The 19,699-nt window shown below is 44.4% G+C and overlaps 1 protein-coding gene across 2 annotated transcripts in view; it reads left to right on the forward strand.

Annotated features, from left to right (window-relative positions):
* Positions 1–19,699, forward strand: part of ELK3 (ETS transcription factor ELK3) — a 39,748-nt gene that overhangs the window by 14,476 nt on the left and 5,573 nt on the right. Inside the window, exons 2-3 of one of the 2 annotated variants that reach the window (XM_040596093.1) lie at positions 2,831–3,039; positions 13,179–13,973. In XM_040596093.1, the coding sequence (XP_040452027.1) occupies positions 2,833–3,039; positions 13,179–13,973 (1,002 nt within the window). In that variant the 5' untranslated portion in view covers positions 2,831–2,832. The remainder of the gene's footprint in view (positions 1–2,830; positions 3,040–13,178; positions 13,974–19,699) is intronic. The other variant, XM_040596094.1, reaches the window with a different exon arrangement.

The raw sequence follows: 19,699 nt of genomic DNA on the forward strand, positions 1-19,699 counted from the left end.
TTCATGGGTTTTACATTATGCCTATGGCTGAGTCACCATGAGACCCACACTCAGTACATAAAATGGAATCCAAAACTGTTTACATTTTACAAATGGTAAGCGTCAGAAACCGGGTTCATAATGGAAAGTGTAGTGCACCATTAGCTGTAGGTTACCCTGTTCTTGGGTAGAGGTGAATGGGAATGGAGCAGACCACAGCAAAACGTGCTTCGCTGTGAGTTCAGTTCCACCTAAACCCTCTGAAGAGGCATGGTTGCTGATGATCTGAAGGAAGACGTAATTTAAAGTCTGGATGAGAGAACTGTATCTCTGAGGTATTGTAGTGTTTTGGCTGATGGCATGGTGGTGGATTTTGTTTTGATGCTACTATAACTCTCTTCCATCTTTAATTTCCTCAGCTGAAGTTCAACTGACAGGTCTTTGTAGCATGGGACACCTGTGCACATTTTAATACAATTTTGTGGAAAGATGTAAGTTTCTTCTAATTTTCTAAAGCAAAGGAAGTTCTGTTTGCGATTTCTTGTTCAGAAGAGTTGTGTGATAGAGGCTGAAATTATGCAAAGTATCACTGTATAATACTTGATGTTCAGAAACTAATACCATTTAGAAGTAATATGGCTGTATATACCCACACATTTAGTGAAGTAAGTGGCAAAATTTGTAAATATTAATTTAAAAGTATGTATATATGATACCAGATTAATAGGGATACTTTGTTAGCTATGATGTTCTAGATAATCTGTTAAAGATGTTAAGATTTGCACAGATGGTATAGTTTAAAGGAACTTTTTAAAGATTGTAAAGCGAGTATAAAACCTTCAGGTATATTTAATCCTAGCTGTACGTTTTTCTTCTTGCCTTACACGATGTGGAAAAGGATTTGTATAAAGTGATTAAAAAATGCAAACCTTTGAAAGTGCCAGATCATCTGTATAGGCAGGTCTGTTTTAGAGATACGGATCAGTCCTGGGAGCCTGTGCCGTCTCTTGAAGGTGCTCTGCAGTTACTGTGGTACATAGCTGGGTGTCAGGGAGGGGCATTTTTGTCCTTGTCATTCAGACCGGATTCTCAGTTCATTAGAGAAATGCAGGGATAAGAAAAGCGCTTTTAATTCTGCAAACACGTTTGGCCAGTGTACCTAGAAACTATTTGGACCAAAATAGAGCTCCAAATTGTGTTTTTCTGTAAAACTATTGACAACGTTCTCTAGCATCTTTAACTTGCGTTTACACTAGTGAAGCTTATGCAATTTATTTTCCTTTGTACGAGTGAAGCTTATGCAACGTTATTTCCTTAGTGCTGGGGCAGGCTTGGGAAGGCAGATGCCCCCGCAGCCGCCCGCTGAGCGGGTCCCCCCGGTGGATAGTTGGGGACTTGCGCCCTCGTGTGGCCAGCACACCGAAGGGAACGGCAGGCAGCGAGCCTGGCGTCTGCCGGCCAGCTAATCTGTTGGGACACAAACAGCAATGTGTTAGGAAACAAAATGAGAAAGAAAGTTAAAAATCATGAGCTTGTTTAGGTAAAGACAAAAATATACGTTGTCGTATGTACAAAGGTAAGTCAGGTCATAATTAGCCCTGTTAGCATCATAGTTGGCTAAACCAGTAATACTGGCATTAGTTAGACATAATATAGTCATAGAATCGTTTAGGTTGGAAAAGACCTTTAACATCATCGGGTCCATCAACTTTACACATTAATCAGGAGAGGCTAAGAAAACATGATTTGATACCCTGTTAACATGCTAAGGCTAGCAACGTTGAAAGTGAGGCAAAATCTCATTTTGTATTTCTGTAGTTTAAAGGGTCAGTTTTAGCTGCATCTTTGCTACAATAATAAATTGTCTTCCGTTGCAGCACTCTGAAATTTTAAGTGGTGTATATGCCTGTGCTGAGTTGGAAAATAGTAATTCTTAAATTTATGCTTCTGTTGCAATACCTGAAAAAAAGGTTAATTCTAGGGAGGGCTCTACTAGTAGTACAAGCAGTTCGCAGAGGAAAAAATATTCAAACAACCTTAGAAGTGAGATGTGGGCACTGTTAAAATATTCCTAGTTCTCAGCTGTGCATATGATAATGAACGGAAAGATCCCTGTTCGAGAAAGGTTCAGGGTAAACATCACTTACTTTACTGTGCTTAAGCGTACTGAACTTTCAGCATTTCTGCAAAATACATAGTACCATTTGAGCTATTTGAATTGGCAAACAGAAGTAGCAAGAGCCATTTCAGGGCCTGGAAAAAACAAAATAGACAAAGGCCATATGACATTGGATAGACAAAGGCCGTATGGCACTGGGAAGGCAGGTGGCGTGTGGTGGGAGGGAGAAAGAGTGTAGTTTCTGGTCAGCCAAAGACAGCTGCTCTGGTTTTTCCCTTTTCCTTCCCTTCTTCACAGTTACATACCCAAATAAGTTCAGTAGGCTTATCATGACAGTAAACAGCAGTTTCCCAGCTCATTTCAGTGGATAGTTCCATCAAGTCCTTCCCCCCCGCCCCCCCCCATATGTCCCTTTGAAAGGTGGTTGCATTCATTGAATTGAAGACACCAACTGGAGATGACCCTGTACCATGTGAACTATGTGAGCAATGCTTTTCTAAATACTTACTCTAAATATGTGTCCCTTCAGAAAATAGCAGTGGAAAAAATACTGGAACGGGAGTGCAAGACTTATAGGTCTTGTGGATGTTTGGTTGTAAATGGTATAGTAAGCTTCCTTTACTCTGTTACGTAGAATGACTCCTACACAGAGCTTATAACTGAAATGAGCATTGGGTAGAACACCTGCTCCCAAATGTTTTTCACACTGTTGGTCTCCTTTGTCCCTTGTAGGTATGGAGAGTGCAATCACACTGTGGCAGTTCCTTTTGCAGTTGCTGCTAGACCAGAAACATGAGCACCTGATTTGCTGGACGTCTAATGATGGCGAATTCAAGCTACTCAAGGCAGAAGAAGTGGCTAAGCTGTGGGGACTCAGAAAAAACAAAACTAATATGAATTATGACAAGCTGAGCCGAGCGCTCAGATACTATTATGACAAGGTAAATTTTGTTATTCTCATGCAGACTAAGAAAACAGAAACACTACCATTTAATATTTCATCTCTGTGTGGAAGCTATTGAGAAGTTCCTCTAACTAGTTTTTACAGTAGGCGATATTGAAGGCAATCGCAGTGGAGGTAAGAGGGCAGCTAAAAGACGCACAGGAAGACACTGTACATCCCATTTCCTGAGGAGGGGAGGTTTTGACCCAGGTTTACACTTACTGATGCTTTCATGTGTTTGTGAGTTTGGCTACCCAGCATTTTCTGTAGCTTTTGGCAACAATAAAAGCTGTTGATAATGGAGAACTGTTTGATTATTACAGCCTGCGTAGGATCTTCTGGAATGCAGGGAGATGGTAGAAAGCAGTGATACTGCGATGCAGCAGGCGGAATGGCAGCTTTACCCATGTCAGAACAAGGAAAAGACAAAGAACCCAATGGCACAGAGGGCGGGCTTGAGTTTCTGCAGTTCTTATGGGACACATATTTTGGAGTATAGATCCTGTTGGTCAGTGTTTTAGCTAGTGTTGCCTGAGCTTTCTGGTGCAACTTTTCTGCAGTTGTGTTGGGTCCTAATTTATTAGCTGGAAATACAATGCTGAAACACTTCTGCAGTTACAGTGGTGCAGTATTACCTCAGCAGGATCTCGCTGTAACTATTCCTTTGTTAATGCTCAGTGTTTCTAAGAGTTTGGAAATATTCCACTATGTCATTTTAGGACAAAATCTGCGTTAGCTTCAAGAATGGTCTAGATTATATGTTGCTGTCATTTAACTAGCAGCGATATATATGAGAGAGCACTAATGTGATTGTCTTACTGGATGAAAGTGCAGAGTAAGAGCAGCAAACAGAGGGAAAAGTGGCTGATCAGTTGGTGGATGTCAGAGCAGGTGTGTGTTTGGGTCTGTTTGCCAAGGTAGTAGGCTCATGCTGAGCTCATCTCAGGTGAAGACTGTATTTACTGTACAATGTTAAATTTATTCCCATTTGGGAACTTATCTTCTGGATATCTCAAGTCAAAATAGTGGAACACGTGCTTTGGTAAGGGTTTCTTCATCTAATTTTTCTGCCCTTGCAAGACCTACTGAATTTTGTCCCTCCTTCGTGGATACATCTTTTGAGGTTTGATAGAACTAATAAGACCCAAGGAGTCAGCACAGTTTGGGCAGCAACCTTATAACAGGCAAGCTGTTGTTATTTGCACCCTTTCAGCAGCTGATTACAGGCAGATAGTGTAGGCATACACTTAGTGCAGAGCTGTTGGTTGTTGAGAGCTCCACTTTCAACCTCTTTATTTAAAACTGAAATTTGGAATGATAACATATTGAACATCGTAATCTGGTATTATTTACTACATCAATCAATTTGCTTCTGATTTTCAGACATCATGAGCGTGCCCACAATCTAGAAGAGGCCAGTAGAGGTTGCTGGTAGCTAGCATCTCTGAAAATAAAATTTCTGTGGTATAGTGGGGGTTCATAAGATCACTGTCACTCTTGTGAAACAGTCTTTCACTTTGACATTTAGTCCTTGGTCTTACTTTTCAGCATGAAGTGAGGTGGCAACAGTACAACAGAGAATGCAAAAATGAGAGCAGGGAGTAATGAGGATATGTATTAGATTACTGTAACAGAAAGATATTTGAAGCAAATCTCTCAAGTGTGTCAAGATACTAGAAGGAAAAAATTGTAGAGCACAAATACAGAGGTGCTAAAATATCTTGCATATTCACCTTTCTCAGTTTTAAACGCCAACAAATTCAAGGAGTTTCCAGATTGTTTCTCCAGCCTGTTTTGGTTGAACATTATATTGGTTTTACTAATTAATATTAAATCTTTTCAGGATTAGTTCCCCTTAAATGGATATTTTTTTATGATATGTCTAAAATAATAGGTTTTACTATTTCCCATATTCTTGAAGATGAAATATTAGAAAGAAAGACTGCTACAGATTTTGTATATTAACAAGAAAAACTTCATAGCCATGCTTAGTGGTCTGTTCTCGTCTTGATTTTCAGAAAAGGCAGTGAGATGAGATCATACAGCAAGTAACACCAGTGTTCAGCACGGTTATGGCATGTTTGCTGTCGGCGCAAGGTGGAGGAAACAAGATATTGTTGCTGAACTGAGCTCAGAGTACTGTTGTCCTGTGTTATTTGCAGTGCACTAATTCTTGAAGGGCGCGGTGGGGCTGGGTGCTATGCGGCCAGCCTAACACAGCAGCAAAAAAACCCATGTTGACTGCAAATTAACTGTGCACAATTTGGTGATCGGACTTTTCATTACTCATACTGGAATGTGGAAGGACTCCTTCTCTAAGAATTTTTTAGTTTCAGATTTAGAGCTGTAAGTTCTGCAATTAAACGTTTTCAGTATTTTGTCCACTAGAAGTCAGATTTTTCCATTTAATGTGTTTCAAAGATGGCTTGACTGAGAAGGCACAAAAGGATTCGGAGAGGACAGTGCAGTGCCAAGCAGTTGGTGTGATGAATACCCCTTCACTAAGTGCTAAAAAGGCTTCTGCTCAGCATGGGGAAGCTTGCTTCTTTGTATGACTCCAACCCCTCGGGTTATAAACTTGCCTGGGATCAGTGGAGACAGAGTGCCTGCTGGTGAACGAACAGCAGATTCAGGCAGAGCCTAAACACAGTCTGACTGAACAGACGGACATTGCTTAGAAACAAGGCACGAGGTATTTCTAGCACTTGTTGTTTGAGATCCCTCTGATTTCTTAAAATCAATGGAATATAATGGCTCCTTATTTGAGGCTCTGGTTCTTCTTTTATCCCTTAACTATTTTTTTTTTTACCCTTGTACTGTTTTCAGTTGCCCCCCAACCAGCATACACGTCTTTGTCATCTGTTTTGTCTCTGCTCATGCAGCATCCGGCAGAGGAGTGGTCGTGCAGTTTCTTCACCAGGGCTCTTGCTGAGGGCTTTTCCATCTGCAGATTTTATCTAGGTGTGGCACAAGGATTCTGGCCATTTTTCCAGGAGTTCTGCAGTCTAGTGGAGGTTATAGGTCCTAGATGGAAAGAAGGATAAGCTCTTTCTTCCCCATGTATTGTGAACCCCAAACCAAAACTGCAGCTATTGCTCTTTAAATTGAAGGAGTAACTCCTTTAGCAGAAAACAGTGGGAGCTTCTCACTCTCCGTGTAGGTACGGTGTGTTGTGTCCTGTTGGTTCCCAGGCAGTGGAGAAAGGCAGATTATTAGGAGAGTGCAGAGGGACAGGGGAACTTGCTGCTGGTTTTGAAGCATGAGAGATACTGACATAAGGTAGCGGATAATGAATCTGGCAGGGCAGGTTTGTGGGCTGGCAGGGAGTGCTCAACACTGGGTTCAATCCTAAACGCATCCCCTGCCTTCAGTTCAGTCTACGTTGCATAGCACAGAATGGGAAGAAGTCGAGGGAAGGAAAGGCTCCTTGGCATTCTTCTTCCCCTTCTGCAAAACAAAAGGGGAAGGGCTGGGAAGGTGAGGGAGCCTCTCTCAGCCTTTTGCACTCCTCTCCCCTGACCATTCGCTAGTTTGTGCGATAAAGCAGTCTAGACCCTGAGGTAACCTTAAGGAGTCTCCTGAGATCCTTGTCCCCTCTGTGGCTCTTGGCAGTGATGGATGTGTTCGCAGCTGCGTGTGCTGGGGCCAGTGGGTGCACGCTGAACAGACGGGATAAACATTGTGCTGCAGGCTGGGGATGGCAGCAGGAAAGGCAAGAGGCAGCACTCTGCACAGGACTTTGGGTTGTGGAATTATCAGCAGGGGCTTCTCTGCTGTAACCCAAATGATCTGGCAGCATATGTGAGTTTAAGGCAAGGGGCAGTGATTTTTTTTTATAAGTGATGGTGGCACACGGGATGGGCATTCCTTTCTTGGGCTGCCCTCCACTGCCACTGCATACGGCTGACACAGCTGCTGCTTCACGGTTTGCCTTTGAAATTACTCACCGTGGAGAAATAAAAACTGATCACTGGATAAATGGAGGTTTATGAGCCCTGCCATTTTGCTTGGGGGGGAATGCTGGCTTGTTAAAATTCATCATCTGATTCATTTGAACTTAAAAGTAAATTAATTGCAGTACTGAAGAAAAATAACACAATTAGGACAAGTTCCTTAGGCTGGCTTTGAAAGCGAGCATGACGCGCTGTTGAGGCTGATGGCTAGATTTATGTTAAATTCACATATAAAGCACCCCAGGAAATGCAGAGTGTGGCAAGTCTTGATTGTCATTTACTACCGTGATTCTGGTTGCTAAAGGTTTGTAGATAATCTGAAGGCTTTCCATCTCCTGTTCCGTTTGTTACCCAAATTCCCCTCCCCTCTCTTTATTTAATGCATTTCCCTTGTTACCTCAACAGAGCAGCAGAACAGATGACAGTGCTGAGGAAAGGCATCCTGCACTCTCTCTACCTACAGCTTGAGCAGCGTGTTCATCATGTCACACACTGCTGCTGGTTAGCAATCTCCTGTAACGTTTTCAGGCAAGGAAACCTTTCACATCTATTCCCACGCAGGGCACTTTAGCTTGATGTGTAGAACTAAAATACCTTGGTAAGTAGGATTAGTTGGTTTCTTTTTGTTGAGGTTGCCCAGTTACTTTGTTTTTCTGGTAGCTGTAATGTAATGACATGCGTTTTGGAAGTCTCCAGGGGTTTCAGGACTACTAAAGGTCTCCATGAGTATTGCAAGATGACACCACAAGAGGGAAGCTAGTGAGTTTTCTCCATGAGTTTTTTGGGTTGTTTTTGAGGGAAGGAGGGCAAATCCAGGAAGTTACATGGAGATACTGACATTAATAGGGTGTAACAGTTGGGAAGTCAAGCCCTCAGAAGTTAGGAAATGCAAGAATCACAGTTCCCTGTGTAACCTTAATGTTTGCCTTAGTTATGCTGCATCTTTAATTACAGTTACATACTGTTGCAGCGAGCAGCTCTTCAATATTTTTGCATCCTCTCTGAAGAGCATGTGGCCCCAGGCTTTAGTTAGTGCTGTTCAGTCTGTCTTCTAAAGACAGAATAAATCATTTAAGTTTCAGTTAATGGCTGCCCGTTGTTTAGATGGGTTGGCAGTATCATGTATAGTATATACATAATATGGGCTTCTTTGTGCTTGTTGGAGAGCAGGGGACAGAGCTTTTTAGGTGCTGTTAGGATTCAGATATGCCCATGGCATTCCCTCCCCTCCCGTAACAGGTCAGACCCAGTAGCCTGGTTACTAGTTCCTATTTTTAATGCTGAAGTGTAGGTGGCAGCATGCAAGAGTTCTTTTGGGAAGAGGGTCTCTTGCTTGGCCTTGTTACAGAACTTAAGGATATGAAATGATAATGAAAACCATTATTTTACTTTTCGGAAGGTCTTCTTTTGAGGTACCTCAGGGGAAATAGAGTATTACAATGAAACAATAGCAGTATGATGGTGCTAGAGTACCATCTATGTGTTTTGTAGTGGTACAGGTAAGATGTTACAAGGAAATACTTGAAGGACCATTAGAATATAGCTTTATAGAGAATTGGAAGGAGCTTCTTGACTTCCGTACATGACTCTGGAAAGAAAGTGCAAGTCTGAAGTCGCATGGAAGTGGTTATTGAGTGCTGTCCTTATGGGAAGATGGGACTAAACAATTTGATATTCAGTAAGAGGGGATGGGTACAGGAGAAAACCCAAGAACCCCCGTGAAAGGAGTGACAAATAGTTTGTGTTTGATCTGAGAGGAAAGAGATGCCCAGCAAACTGCAGCAGAGAGAGCAGAGAACCTGGGAAGAGGTGCCAGCCAGAGGAATAGCCTTTGTCTTCCAGATGGAGGTGATGAGGAAAGGCTGAAATCCAGCTAAATGAGCCTTGTTCTTCCAAAGGTCAGTACAGGTGTACAGTACCTGTGCCTCCATCAAAAAATCCACAAAATCTAGCTTCTGCACACACGGTATAATAAGCATAAGCGCATAAAGTATGATGTTAACAGAATCTGCCTGCCTGCACATGCTGATGTGGACATGTGCCCTGGTTTTTGGAGCCAGCCGTGCAGCCACAGGTACTTGCTGCCAGCTTATGTACTTCAGACACTGGGTGTGAGCAGCCCTCTCCCTGGGTAAGGTTCCCAGTAGCTGGAGGCAGCCTGGCTCCCTCCTCATGGAGTCCTGTGAGGACGTAGCCTAAGTGTCCCTACACATGTTGCATCCCTTAGTACTCTTGGAGCCAGGGAACTTGCAACATGTCCAAATGGGAGTTAGGTGCAGCAGCTACAGCTCTGGTCCTTCTTTCCCAAGCAGGGGCGTTTGGTACCTACAGGGTTTATCCTGTTCTGCTGTAAATTCTGACGTCTGGGGCAGCCTGATTACAGGTGACTTCTGGGAGGAGGAAAAAAGTCCCAGTCTCATCTTCTTGCCCCTGAGGCCCCTCAGTAGTCTAGTTCAGCTAGAAACTGGGTCCCATTTCCCAGCTCAGTCTCCCGAGTGGCTCCTGCAGCCACCAAACTTGCTAGCTAACAGGTTTGAGCCAAGCCACTAAAATCCATGTGTCACACCGATAGTATAGCTAAACCTTAGCTCTAAATGGCTCAAACAGGGAGTAAGGGTCAGAGGCGATGAGAATAAAACACAAACACAAGACAGAAGAAATGAAGTCTGAGTTGCGCCAACGCACGGGAAGACTTCTGGGAGGGAATAAAAAACCGGAAAGAAACCCAGAGGTCACATGCTGTTGAGGTGTCAAACAGCTCCTGTGTATTTTGGGTTGGCTTCCAAAAGTAGTAGCGCATATGCATAGCTGACACAAAAAACTCCCAGCCACGTTATAGCCTGGTTTAAGCTGGAGGGGAACTGGGCCACCGAGCCTTTGCCGCCTGGCTCGGCCAGCTGGTCTGTGGGGAAGGGCTGGTGATTCAGAGCACTTGGGTGAGGCTGGCTGTGGAGGTGCTCCCGCAGCGAGTGATGTGGTGTGAATAAGCCTGAGCCCAACGGAGCTGATGTGCCGGAGCAGGCACGGGGCAGTGCTGGGCCCGGTTCCTATCAGCAGCTTTCGAAGCGCTCTGCAGCGGGGCGCGCGCCTCACCTGTGCGGTGGTGGCTGTCCTACAGATGGGGAAGCGTGAAGTGTTCAAGTGAGGAACAGTCAAGAAACCAGCAGAAGAGGGGCATTCCCAGCTCCCTGCTCTCTATTTTTAAATGTCACAGAGTGCTGACTCTTGGTAAGATTTTTTTTTTGTTGTTTTTTTAAGCTGTTGGGCTGGAGCCCCTCCTCCTGGCCTGGGTGCCCTGTTCTCCTCCCCAGCAGCTGCACTGGCCCTTCCGGAGCCTTCCGCGGCAGCACAGCCCCAGAGCTCCCCGCAGCCCTGGCCGCGGCCACCAGCACTCCTTGCAAGCCTGCTCATGAGGGAATTTACCTAGAAAATTCAAACAAGAGAAAAAAAACCCAAAAGGCTAAATGTGCGCAGGTAGTTGCTGTCCTGCTACCAAGTGAGTGGTCTAGTCTCCCTGCAAGTGCAGTCCCTGGCAAAGAAGATTTCCTTTTTATCTCAAACTGAGGGTGGAAAACCCCTGCTTGCCATGATGTCTATCACTGTCTTCTGTGGTTTGAACCGTTGCCCGCAGCTCAGAACGATTCTGATACATCACTGAGGTGATGGTAAGAGTAAGCTGCTTTTTACCTTCACTTCAATTATTTGTCAAAAAAATTAGAAAAGCCACTGGCGTTTTGGAGGCACTTAATTTGCGTCCTTGTTTTCTCCTACATGCAGGTGGAGATTTCCTCAGGCTCCACATTTAAGAGAAGCCTGTGAAGTGCTTGAGGGATCTGCACTTGAATCCTTTTAATCTCCAGCCATCATTAAGTGGGCTTTTGCTGCAGGCTTACAGAGTCAGAGGAGCTGCGCTGAGAGACCTTAAAATGTAACTATATGTAATAATAGCAGAGGAAGTGTAAACTCACCAGCCCGTTCGGTTGCTTTTTATAGCAATGCTCCTCTATTTCAAACCTGCGCCAGTGTAAAAATGCCACCTTTAAATACATCTAATCTTCCTCTGCTGGGAGTCACATTTTCCGCATAAGATCTCACTGGCCAGTGCTTGATGTAACAATAACTCAAAGCTGCCAGAAGCAGAGGGAAGGTATATTTTAAATTAAAAAATGTAGATTAAAGAAGAAAAAAACATCAAGTAGTGATGTTTGGTTTTGTGAGTAGTTTAGAGGTTTTGCCTTTTTCAAGAAGAATGTAATATTGACAGCGCAGAAAAAGTCAAGTCAGCGCAGAAAAACATTTCACCTAATTAGCACACACACACACACACAATCTGGGTCAAGCCCAAAGCCATGGCAATTAAAGCTTATGCAAACTGTGATCCTGTTGGCTAACTGTATGTCTTGAACATTTTTGGAGAGCAAAAATAGGCATTGCAGGACCCGCCAGGTAGGTAGATGTGCATACAGTTTGGCACGGAAGAGGGCAGTTTTGTGCCTTTAGCCTGAGCTTCCTGAAGTTAATTTTCCTTGCTGCAGATCCCTGTTATCAGCTTGGGAAACAACTTTCTCCGTTTGTGCCACAGCTCCTGACCTGTGAAGCAAAGCTACATCCCAGGGCTTTTTGAAGGATTAATTTTGTATTCAAGAAGGTACCTGAATGAAACGCCAGGATACTCAGACAGATGAATTACAGAATGCAGGAGTTCAGCTGAAAGACAGAAGAGGTTCTGATACCCAAGTACAGACTTATTTTTTTTTCTTTCCCCAAAATGAATCTTGCTTTTGTGACAAAAATGATGTAATGTGGGCACTGCAAGCACCTAGCACTAAGTACTGTCCATATATAAATAGGGATGATGTTTGCGTTCCTTTTTCTTGCCTTCCCCCCCACCCCCACCCTTTTCAGTCATTTTAACAAATGTTTCCTCTACTGGTCTCAGAATCTGTGGCAGAATGAAAAACAAACTAGATTTTTAGGAAAATTGTAAATATTTACATCTCCATCTGTACAGCAAAGCAAATGTCTGTTTGCAGAATATCAGCTGGAGGTGCAGCAGATGTGCTGCACTGAAGGGAAGCTTCTTGGAAAGGGTTTTTCACAGGTGACTTAAAGACAAACTGTCCACCAGGAGCCTCAAGGAGAGAGAAATCACTGGAAAGCTCAGGAAATACTGCTTCTTATCTTCCACAGCGTGTTCCTTAGGGTGGTAAATGTTCCAGTCCTTTTCCTAGCCCAGGCCAGGCCAGTACCTGGTGCCATAAAGTGCCTCTGCAGAGGCACTTACATGGCATCCTTGGGGATACTGCGCATTGTATTAGAGCAGGCAGCTTACCCGGGTCTGCAGGAAGAGTTAGCGCTGGAAACAGGACCCTCACGAAAGATTTCAAAGGGAATCGGTTCTTTCTATAAAGGGGACACTTTCAGTGTGGCGAATATGATGACAAAAATAAATAGTACTGCAAATCTTTGAGAGGTTTGGGATTTTTTTTTTTTCAATAATCATTTTCAGTTCAGTGGTTTAGATGGATGGAAAATTTCTGCCTGCCCCAGTGAGCATCCTGAGTCTAATGCAAACCTGGAGATAGCATGGGGATACAGCAGGACACTACTTTTCCAAACCGTGCAAGCGGTTGAATTTGTCACAGTTGTAGTTCATGATTGTTGAAAGGACATTCACCGTCAGCCTAGGTCAGTCCTTCCACACACAGTCAGGAAGAGAAGGTCAATGACTGGAGCAGGGAGGCTGAGGTGGTTTTGTCCCTTGTGGACATTCTAAGAGTATTTCATACTTGGGATAGTTGGTGTTGGTTTTGGGAAGCAGAAATGAAGGAGTTTGCCTTCGTTGTGAAATGCAAATGGTGGCGTGGCTTGGCTCTGCAAGGTGGAGGCTTGTTCTTAGTGGAAAGAAAATATTCCTGAGCTACCTCAGAGGAAGGAGGAGGAAAACAGCCCACCAGTAGGTCTTTATCATCTAGTAATGGTGATTTTTGTTAGGCACCATGAGAGGCAGGGAGTGGTCTCCTTGGCTGAGCAGAGGTATGGGAGTGAGACAAGGATGAGCAGCGTTAGAAGCCCCACTGAAATGGCCTGCTCAGCTTGAGAACCCTCGTGAACCCCCTTATGTTTGCTGTAGGCAGTGCCTCTAAAATGCTGATCTCTCTAGCATCTGCTTTTGTATTTGCAGAACATCATCAAGAAAGTGATCGGACAAAAATTTGTGTACAAGTTTGTCTCCTTTCCTGAGATTTTAAAAATGGATCCACATGCTGTGGAAATCAGCAGAGAGAGCCTTTTGCTGCAGGACAGCGACTGTAAGATGCCTTCCGAGAGCAGGGATCAGCACAAGCACAGCTTGTCAGCACTGAAAAGCACAAGCCGTAATGAATATATCCACTCTGGCCTGTACTCCTCTTTCACTATCAACTCTCTGCAGAACCAGCCAGACCCTTACAAGCCAATCAAAACAGAAAAACTGGAGGAGAAGTCAGAGGGAAACACGCCAGTTGAAGAAGTTCGAACTGTTATAAGGTTTGTGACAAACAAAACAGACAAACAAGTTATGAGGCCCATGGTGTCGTTGCCTTCCACTTCCGAAACAGCAGCTGCCTCTGCTTTTCTCAGCTCGTCAGTATCAGCTAAAATATCTTCCTTAATGCTACCCAACAGTGCCAGCATTTCATCTCCATCATCATCTTCCTCCCGGTCGCCGTCCCTGTCTCCCACCTCGCCCCTCCCTGCAGAACACAGGAGCCTCTTCCTTGAGTCCAGTTGCTACGACTCAGATTCCCTTGAGCCTCTGAACCTCTCCTCAGGCTCCAAGGCAAAATCTCCATCTCTTCCCCCAAAGGCTAAAAAACCCAAAGGCTTGGAAATCTCCGCCCCACCTATGGTTCTCTCCAGCACCGACATTGGTTCCATCGCGCTCAACAGCCCTGCGCTTCCTTCGGGATCCCTGACTCCAGCTTTCTTCACTGCACAGGTGAGATCTGCCTGTCTCCTGTGCTCTTGTGTAGGCCAGGTATTCCCTCCGTGTGGCCGAGGGTGTGCGCCCTATGGGCCTGTCATCCTCTGATGAAAAAGAACAGCATACGGGGAAGTAGCAGAGGCCTGAACAAAGGGTGGAAGGTAGGTTCCTGCTGGGGTTCCTGCATGAGTATGGAAAAAGCCATCACAGTTCACGGACTGCCCGGAAGGATAGTGAGATGGGCAGCCATTAGTTAATACGAGTGAATTGCTTACCGGTTCAAACCAGCCTCCAGGTCTACAAAACAAGGAGGAAAAAGTCAACAAGAAAAACACAGGGGTTTTGCAGGTCACTCCTTGAGCGTGTGCATTGTGGGGTTCTTGGTTAGATTTTTGTATTAGATGTTGCATCCATTCAGTGTGACCTTTTTTATCAGTTTTTGAATCTGGAGCAAATTAAGTGGTTTCTAAGACAGGCTCTTAAGCCAGTTTTGATTTCCCAAGTCTTACATACAGATCCACAGAGTACTTGCCTGAGCTTCCTTTCAGCACACACCTACTGAACCAGTAGGTTATTTTGTTCTTTTTAATCCCGTATTTGTGGTAATGTCAATGGTGAGTTCTCACTTTCAAGCAAGTCTATGAACAAAATCTAGCAGTTCAGAGGAAAAGAGGAAAAATCGCGCAGCTAATGACCTGCTGTGTTTAGCAGTGAGTTTTGTCTTATGCTGCCGCTACAGAATTAGACAAAAAAGTCCAAGAGTAAAATTATCCCACTGGGGAACACCCCTAACATCCCCTCCCGCCTGAAAAATAAAAGTTGATGCAAATACTAGCACTATGTGAAACAAACTGATCAGTAAATAAATAAATGCCAAGGCGTGCATTAAAAGCTCTGATTTACTTCTGGCTGTCATAGGGTCACACTGTATCCAGAATCCTTTTACCTCTTCCCTGTTCAAAGAGGCTTTGCACGGGCGATGCCAGCTGTGCAGCCAGATGTTAGAGATCCCGGAGCTGGCTGCGGGCAGCACGGTGTGCCGGCGCGGGGTGGAGGCCTGCCAGGGCTGGGAGCAGCGGCCGGTGCTCGCCGCCAGCACAGCGCTTGCTCTTACTGAGCTTTTCAGCTGGCTGCACGGCAAGCTTGTGCAAAGCCATTGCACATCAGGCACACCTGTAAGCCACCGAGATACGAAGTTGTGTTGCAAAGAAAAGAGGATTTTGTGGGCCATTATCTGCCATTTTTGACACTGTAAAGCCTTTGAGTGAAGTTATGTTTGGCAGGAAGGACAGAAGTGTGGCAAACCAAACTTGGGGTGCATTGACAGACTCCTGTCACGGTATGGTTATACCACCTGTAATCTGTTAATATCAAATCTGGAAATCTTAACCAGATTTCTAGATAATAATATTAACATATTATGTTAATATTATTAACATAATATGTTAATATTATTAACATATTATGTTAATAATATTAACATAATATTAACATATTATATGTTAATATATATGTTATACATTATATGTTAATGATAACCATGTTAATAAATCTGGAAATCTTAACCACATAATCTGGTGTGGTATAACCACACCACGGTATGGTTATACCACCTGTAACGGTGGTATAACCATAGTAAGTAACTTTGTTCACAGGGACTGAGTCTGACAAATAAATCGTATCAGATGCCAGCCAGAGACAATGGCAGGAGAAGTTATTACAAACTCTTTAATCTACTGCTGCTCCAAAACTCAGTGTGAGCAGAAATTTCTTGCCTTATTTTGCAATTATTTCTTTGAACGTTTAAATTTCCCATTTATCTATGAACTGATGTACTTACTGCCCCTGAAAGAAATAGGAAAGAATTAGGTAGATGATTGTGGCCCTTTAGCAGGATGGCTAGCTAAGGCTGTGATGACCGTTACCTAACTTAGTGCCGTTACAAATCTTTTTTGACAGGTTGTCGTATCACGGAAGAGGCAGACGGCAGCTGTGTAGGGTACTTCCTGGGTCCATTTGTTTAAACTTCTGGGTATACAGCAACATAGCTTTTTCCCTCTCTTTTAGCCTTCTATTTCTAGTGTGGATAAGAAGTGCCCTGCATCCTAAGTAGTTGACTTAGTGAATATAAAATAAAAACTATGTAACAGCTGTGTTCAGATAGCTGTAATATCATGGTGCAGAATAACTACAGCCATGTTTTAGGCTGGAAATCTGCAGTTCATCCCATCGTCCTAGGAAGAGCATGCATCGTATCTGAAACGAACCCTAATTTATCAGATCCCAGGGGTAGGTGCCTGCTGGCATGGGGCAGGTGCAGAGCAGGATGTCAGACACCACTTGCTGCTCAAGGAGTCTTGTAGGTTTGGAGAAGGACCTGCTGCCTGAGAGGGTGTTTCGGACGGCTTTCCATTGTACCTGCCAATCACAAGGAATACCCTTGCGTGGAGCCCTGTGAAAGGGCACGTGATGTGCACAACCAATTTCAGAACAGAAAAATGGGTTTGAAGATGTCAGTACATACAGTACCATACTTTGGTGGAGAAATGTCAGCTTTCCACTTGATTAGCTTCAAAGAGAGATATTTAGATTTTGTTCAGTAGTTGCTTATTTTACAGATTCCTTATGCTTGTTATTTTTGTTGGCTCTCCCTTGGCCAATGTGGATACATAATTTGACTCACTCTTTTCCGTAACGCTTACAACATGCTGCTTCCTTACAGACAAAGTAGTGTGCTTGCAGCTAGCATGTGCATGGTCTGTATTCCACATACACCACCCAGGCTCCGGCACGTGCCTAATGACCTGGGAAGCAATGTACGTGTGACAGCACTTGCCCGTTACCTGACAGCTAGAAGTGACAAGACAGATGGTACTTACACGCATTCTTTGTCAGAGAAGTCAGGAGCCCTAAGCATCGTTGCTTAAGATAATCCTCTCTGTGCGGTGAGTTACTTCTGTTTAAACTGTTCCTATGCTTAGATTATAATGACATTTTTTTCAAAGTAGGAACTTCCCACTGGGTTCCCCATCTAATACCAGATGTACAGCTGCGTGAGGGCGGAAAATGAAGTGACACATGAGTTTCCGCGTGTAATTCAAGGATAGCCTGTGCTGTGGTGTTGTTTACACTTAGGTTTCCTCTGGTGGTTTTGTTGCTTGGCTGGTGGCGATACTGAGAACAAGCCTGGGAGGCCCTGTGCTCTTTTTGCATTAAATATTAACAGATTTGGAGGCTTGCTTTGGCTGCCTCTTGGCTCTGGCAGAACTCGCAGACATTAGTGCTCTGATCATCAGAGGACATGAGCTTTTGGTTAGCGCTGTTGTTAGGCGTGTTAACACGCTTCCAGAGTTGAATGGAGGACAGCTCAGTTTCAAATCTCTCTCTCCAAAGATCTGCTGTGGCGGTATCTAGGTAGGAATAAACACCTCCAAGTTTTCTTCATTATTTTGAAAAGACTCTCTCAAGAACCGCATTTTCAGTTCTGGGTACCTGCTGCTTCTTAGAGAAAAAATAAAGAGCTGAGGCGTAGCTCACTGGACCTCTTAGTGCAGTTAGCACAATACTGTGTCCTTAGTTGAATGTTGTTGGGTCTTGCTGCTTACATCGTTGGTTTTAAGGCTAGTAGTAAGTAGATCTCCGAGTATTTATCCTGACCTAATTCGGTATGTTGTCAGTCCCATAAATCCCTGTCAATAGCTGCCTGCCCGTGGAGCATCAGTGTGTAATGCGGCACAGGGAAGGTGCTCTCGCTGGTACTGCTGTTTTCCTGCCCTGCGAAAGCAGGTCGGGGTCCTGCAAAGGGAAAGCAAGGTCCTGGGAGGATGGTGTTTGTGAGGGAGCCATTCCCAAGTGTTTGGTTGTCAAGTATTTTTTCTAGTATCTTGACAGAGCTGTCACCTGATGGAATCAAGACAGAAGTTTCCTCCTTGCCAGGCCTTAATGCGCTCTTTGTCCCTTTTGTTGTCATCCAGATAGATCCAGGCCCTGGCCTCACTGGTACGCCTGTGGCCACCATACCTGCTGTTCCACTGCATGAACACCTCTTGCTTTCCCAGCAATACCATATGTTTATTACACCTTGGGACGTAACTGTGGTTTCTTCTGGGGGGTTTGGTGTTTCTGATCCCCCTTCTTCAGCACAAGGGAGATGGCAGTGTCCTTTCCCTTCCCATTTCCCCATGAACCCTGCTTTTTTTGAGATTCCTTAAGAGAAATCACCCCCTTCAAGAGCATCCAAGCTCTTTGTATTAAACAGCCTTTCAGACACCTTGGGACAGAATCACTGGGAGGACCTTAATCTTTGCTGCTTCTTGTCTCTCCCATCTCTTCTTCTGGTGTTAAACTGTGTGACCCTGTCATGAACTCTAGTACAAGCATGTCAGAGCAGGTCTGTGTTCCTGTGTGTTTGCACAGAGCCTGGAACACCACAGCTGATCCCTCAGGCACTGCTTTGCAAATCATATGCCAGTCGTATTTGAAAATCCACATGCTCTGCGGTACCTGCCTTTCTGAGCCTGCTCACCGCAGAGTCCTGGCAACGGGATGTGACAGCCCGTGGTGTAAGCAGTTGTTGCGTGAGACTCCTGGTTCCAGTTGACGTATGTGGGAGTTTATGTTTCTGGCCTGGTGGGAAGCTAGCAGGTACCAGAATGCATGACGTGCTCGTTACTAGGGGGAGACGCTCCTTACCTTCTGTCTTCTGTTTACATATTTTAAAGCCTGGACAAACTGATGCCCTGGTTCAGCTGAGCACCGAGGCACTTGTCCTACACAGGGAAACATGTACTTACATGCTAAGTGTGCACTCAAATTCCATTAAATGCTTTGCTAAATAAGACTTGATTTTAGTAATTGGCATCAAGATTACTGCTGAGATTATCTCATTATGCCAAATACTTTGTTCAAAACTGTCACGTCGCTTTCATGTTCTTTTTTGGAAAGATAAAATTACTCTGGGTACAGAATAATTCATGTGATTCTTCCTTTGAATGGAGATTTGCCTGTGCTTTAACTCTGCCTCCCCTCCAGTTGTGCTTTAGAAGTGCTGAGAGCATTCCCAGCAGTCCTCACGCACCATGGCACTGGAAGGAGCCACCTCCAAGTTGGGAAGAGCCATGGATTCTTAGTTCTTGCCATTTTGGTTCTTTTCCAACAATTTGCTGTGCTCTTTGCGTCTCTCTGGGCGCCCAACCCATACACCTGCCTCTTGCTGCGTCAGCCTACACGCTGCCAGTTTCTTGAAACTTCTTCCATTTTGAACAGGCGCCATCAGAGGAGTAAAATTCAAAGGCCGGCAGTGGCTCTTTGGGCTCCACATGCAATTGTATTAATGCTTCAAAAGCTGCAGTCAGTTCAAGCAGTCGCTGCCCTTCAAAAGGTAAAAAATCATTCCGAAGGAGACTAGGCTTTGCTTGCAGACATTTGGGTACACGTGGTATTTTATACAGTTGCATGAGTGTGGTTCAAATAAACAGTAACTGTGCTTCTCCTTAAGCAAACTGCAACAGCAATGAAATCGGTTTGCATACGAAGGAATATTAAATGGGCAGGTATCCAGTACTGACCGATGCAGGGCTGGGCGGGCAATTGCTGCTGGCCAGTAGACTGGGCGTGCTGTGCGTCTGAACTGACTGGGAAAAGGAGCCAGCAGGTGAAGTGTTAAGACTTTAGGGGCTGTGACTACTGTGTGGAGCTGTAACTCCCAAGGCACGCATCACGGGGTGTTTTTTTTGTTTTGC

The sequence above is a fragment of the Falco naumanni genome, chromosome 5 (assembly GCF_017639655.2).
Source record: "Falco naumanni isolate bFalNau1 chromosome 5, bFalNau1.pat, whole genome shotgun sequence".
NCBI classification, from domain to species: domain Eukaryota; kingdom Metazoa; phylum Chordata; class Aves; order Falconiformes; family Falconidae; genus Falco; species Falco naumanni.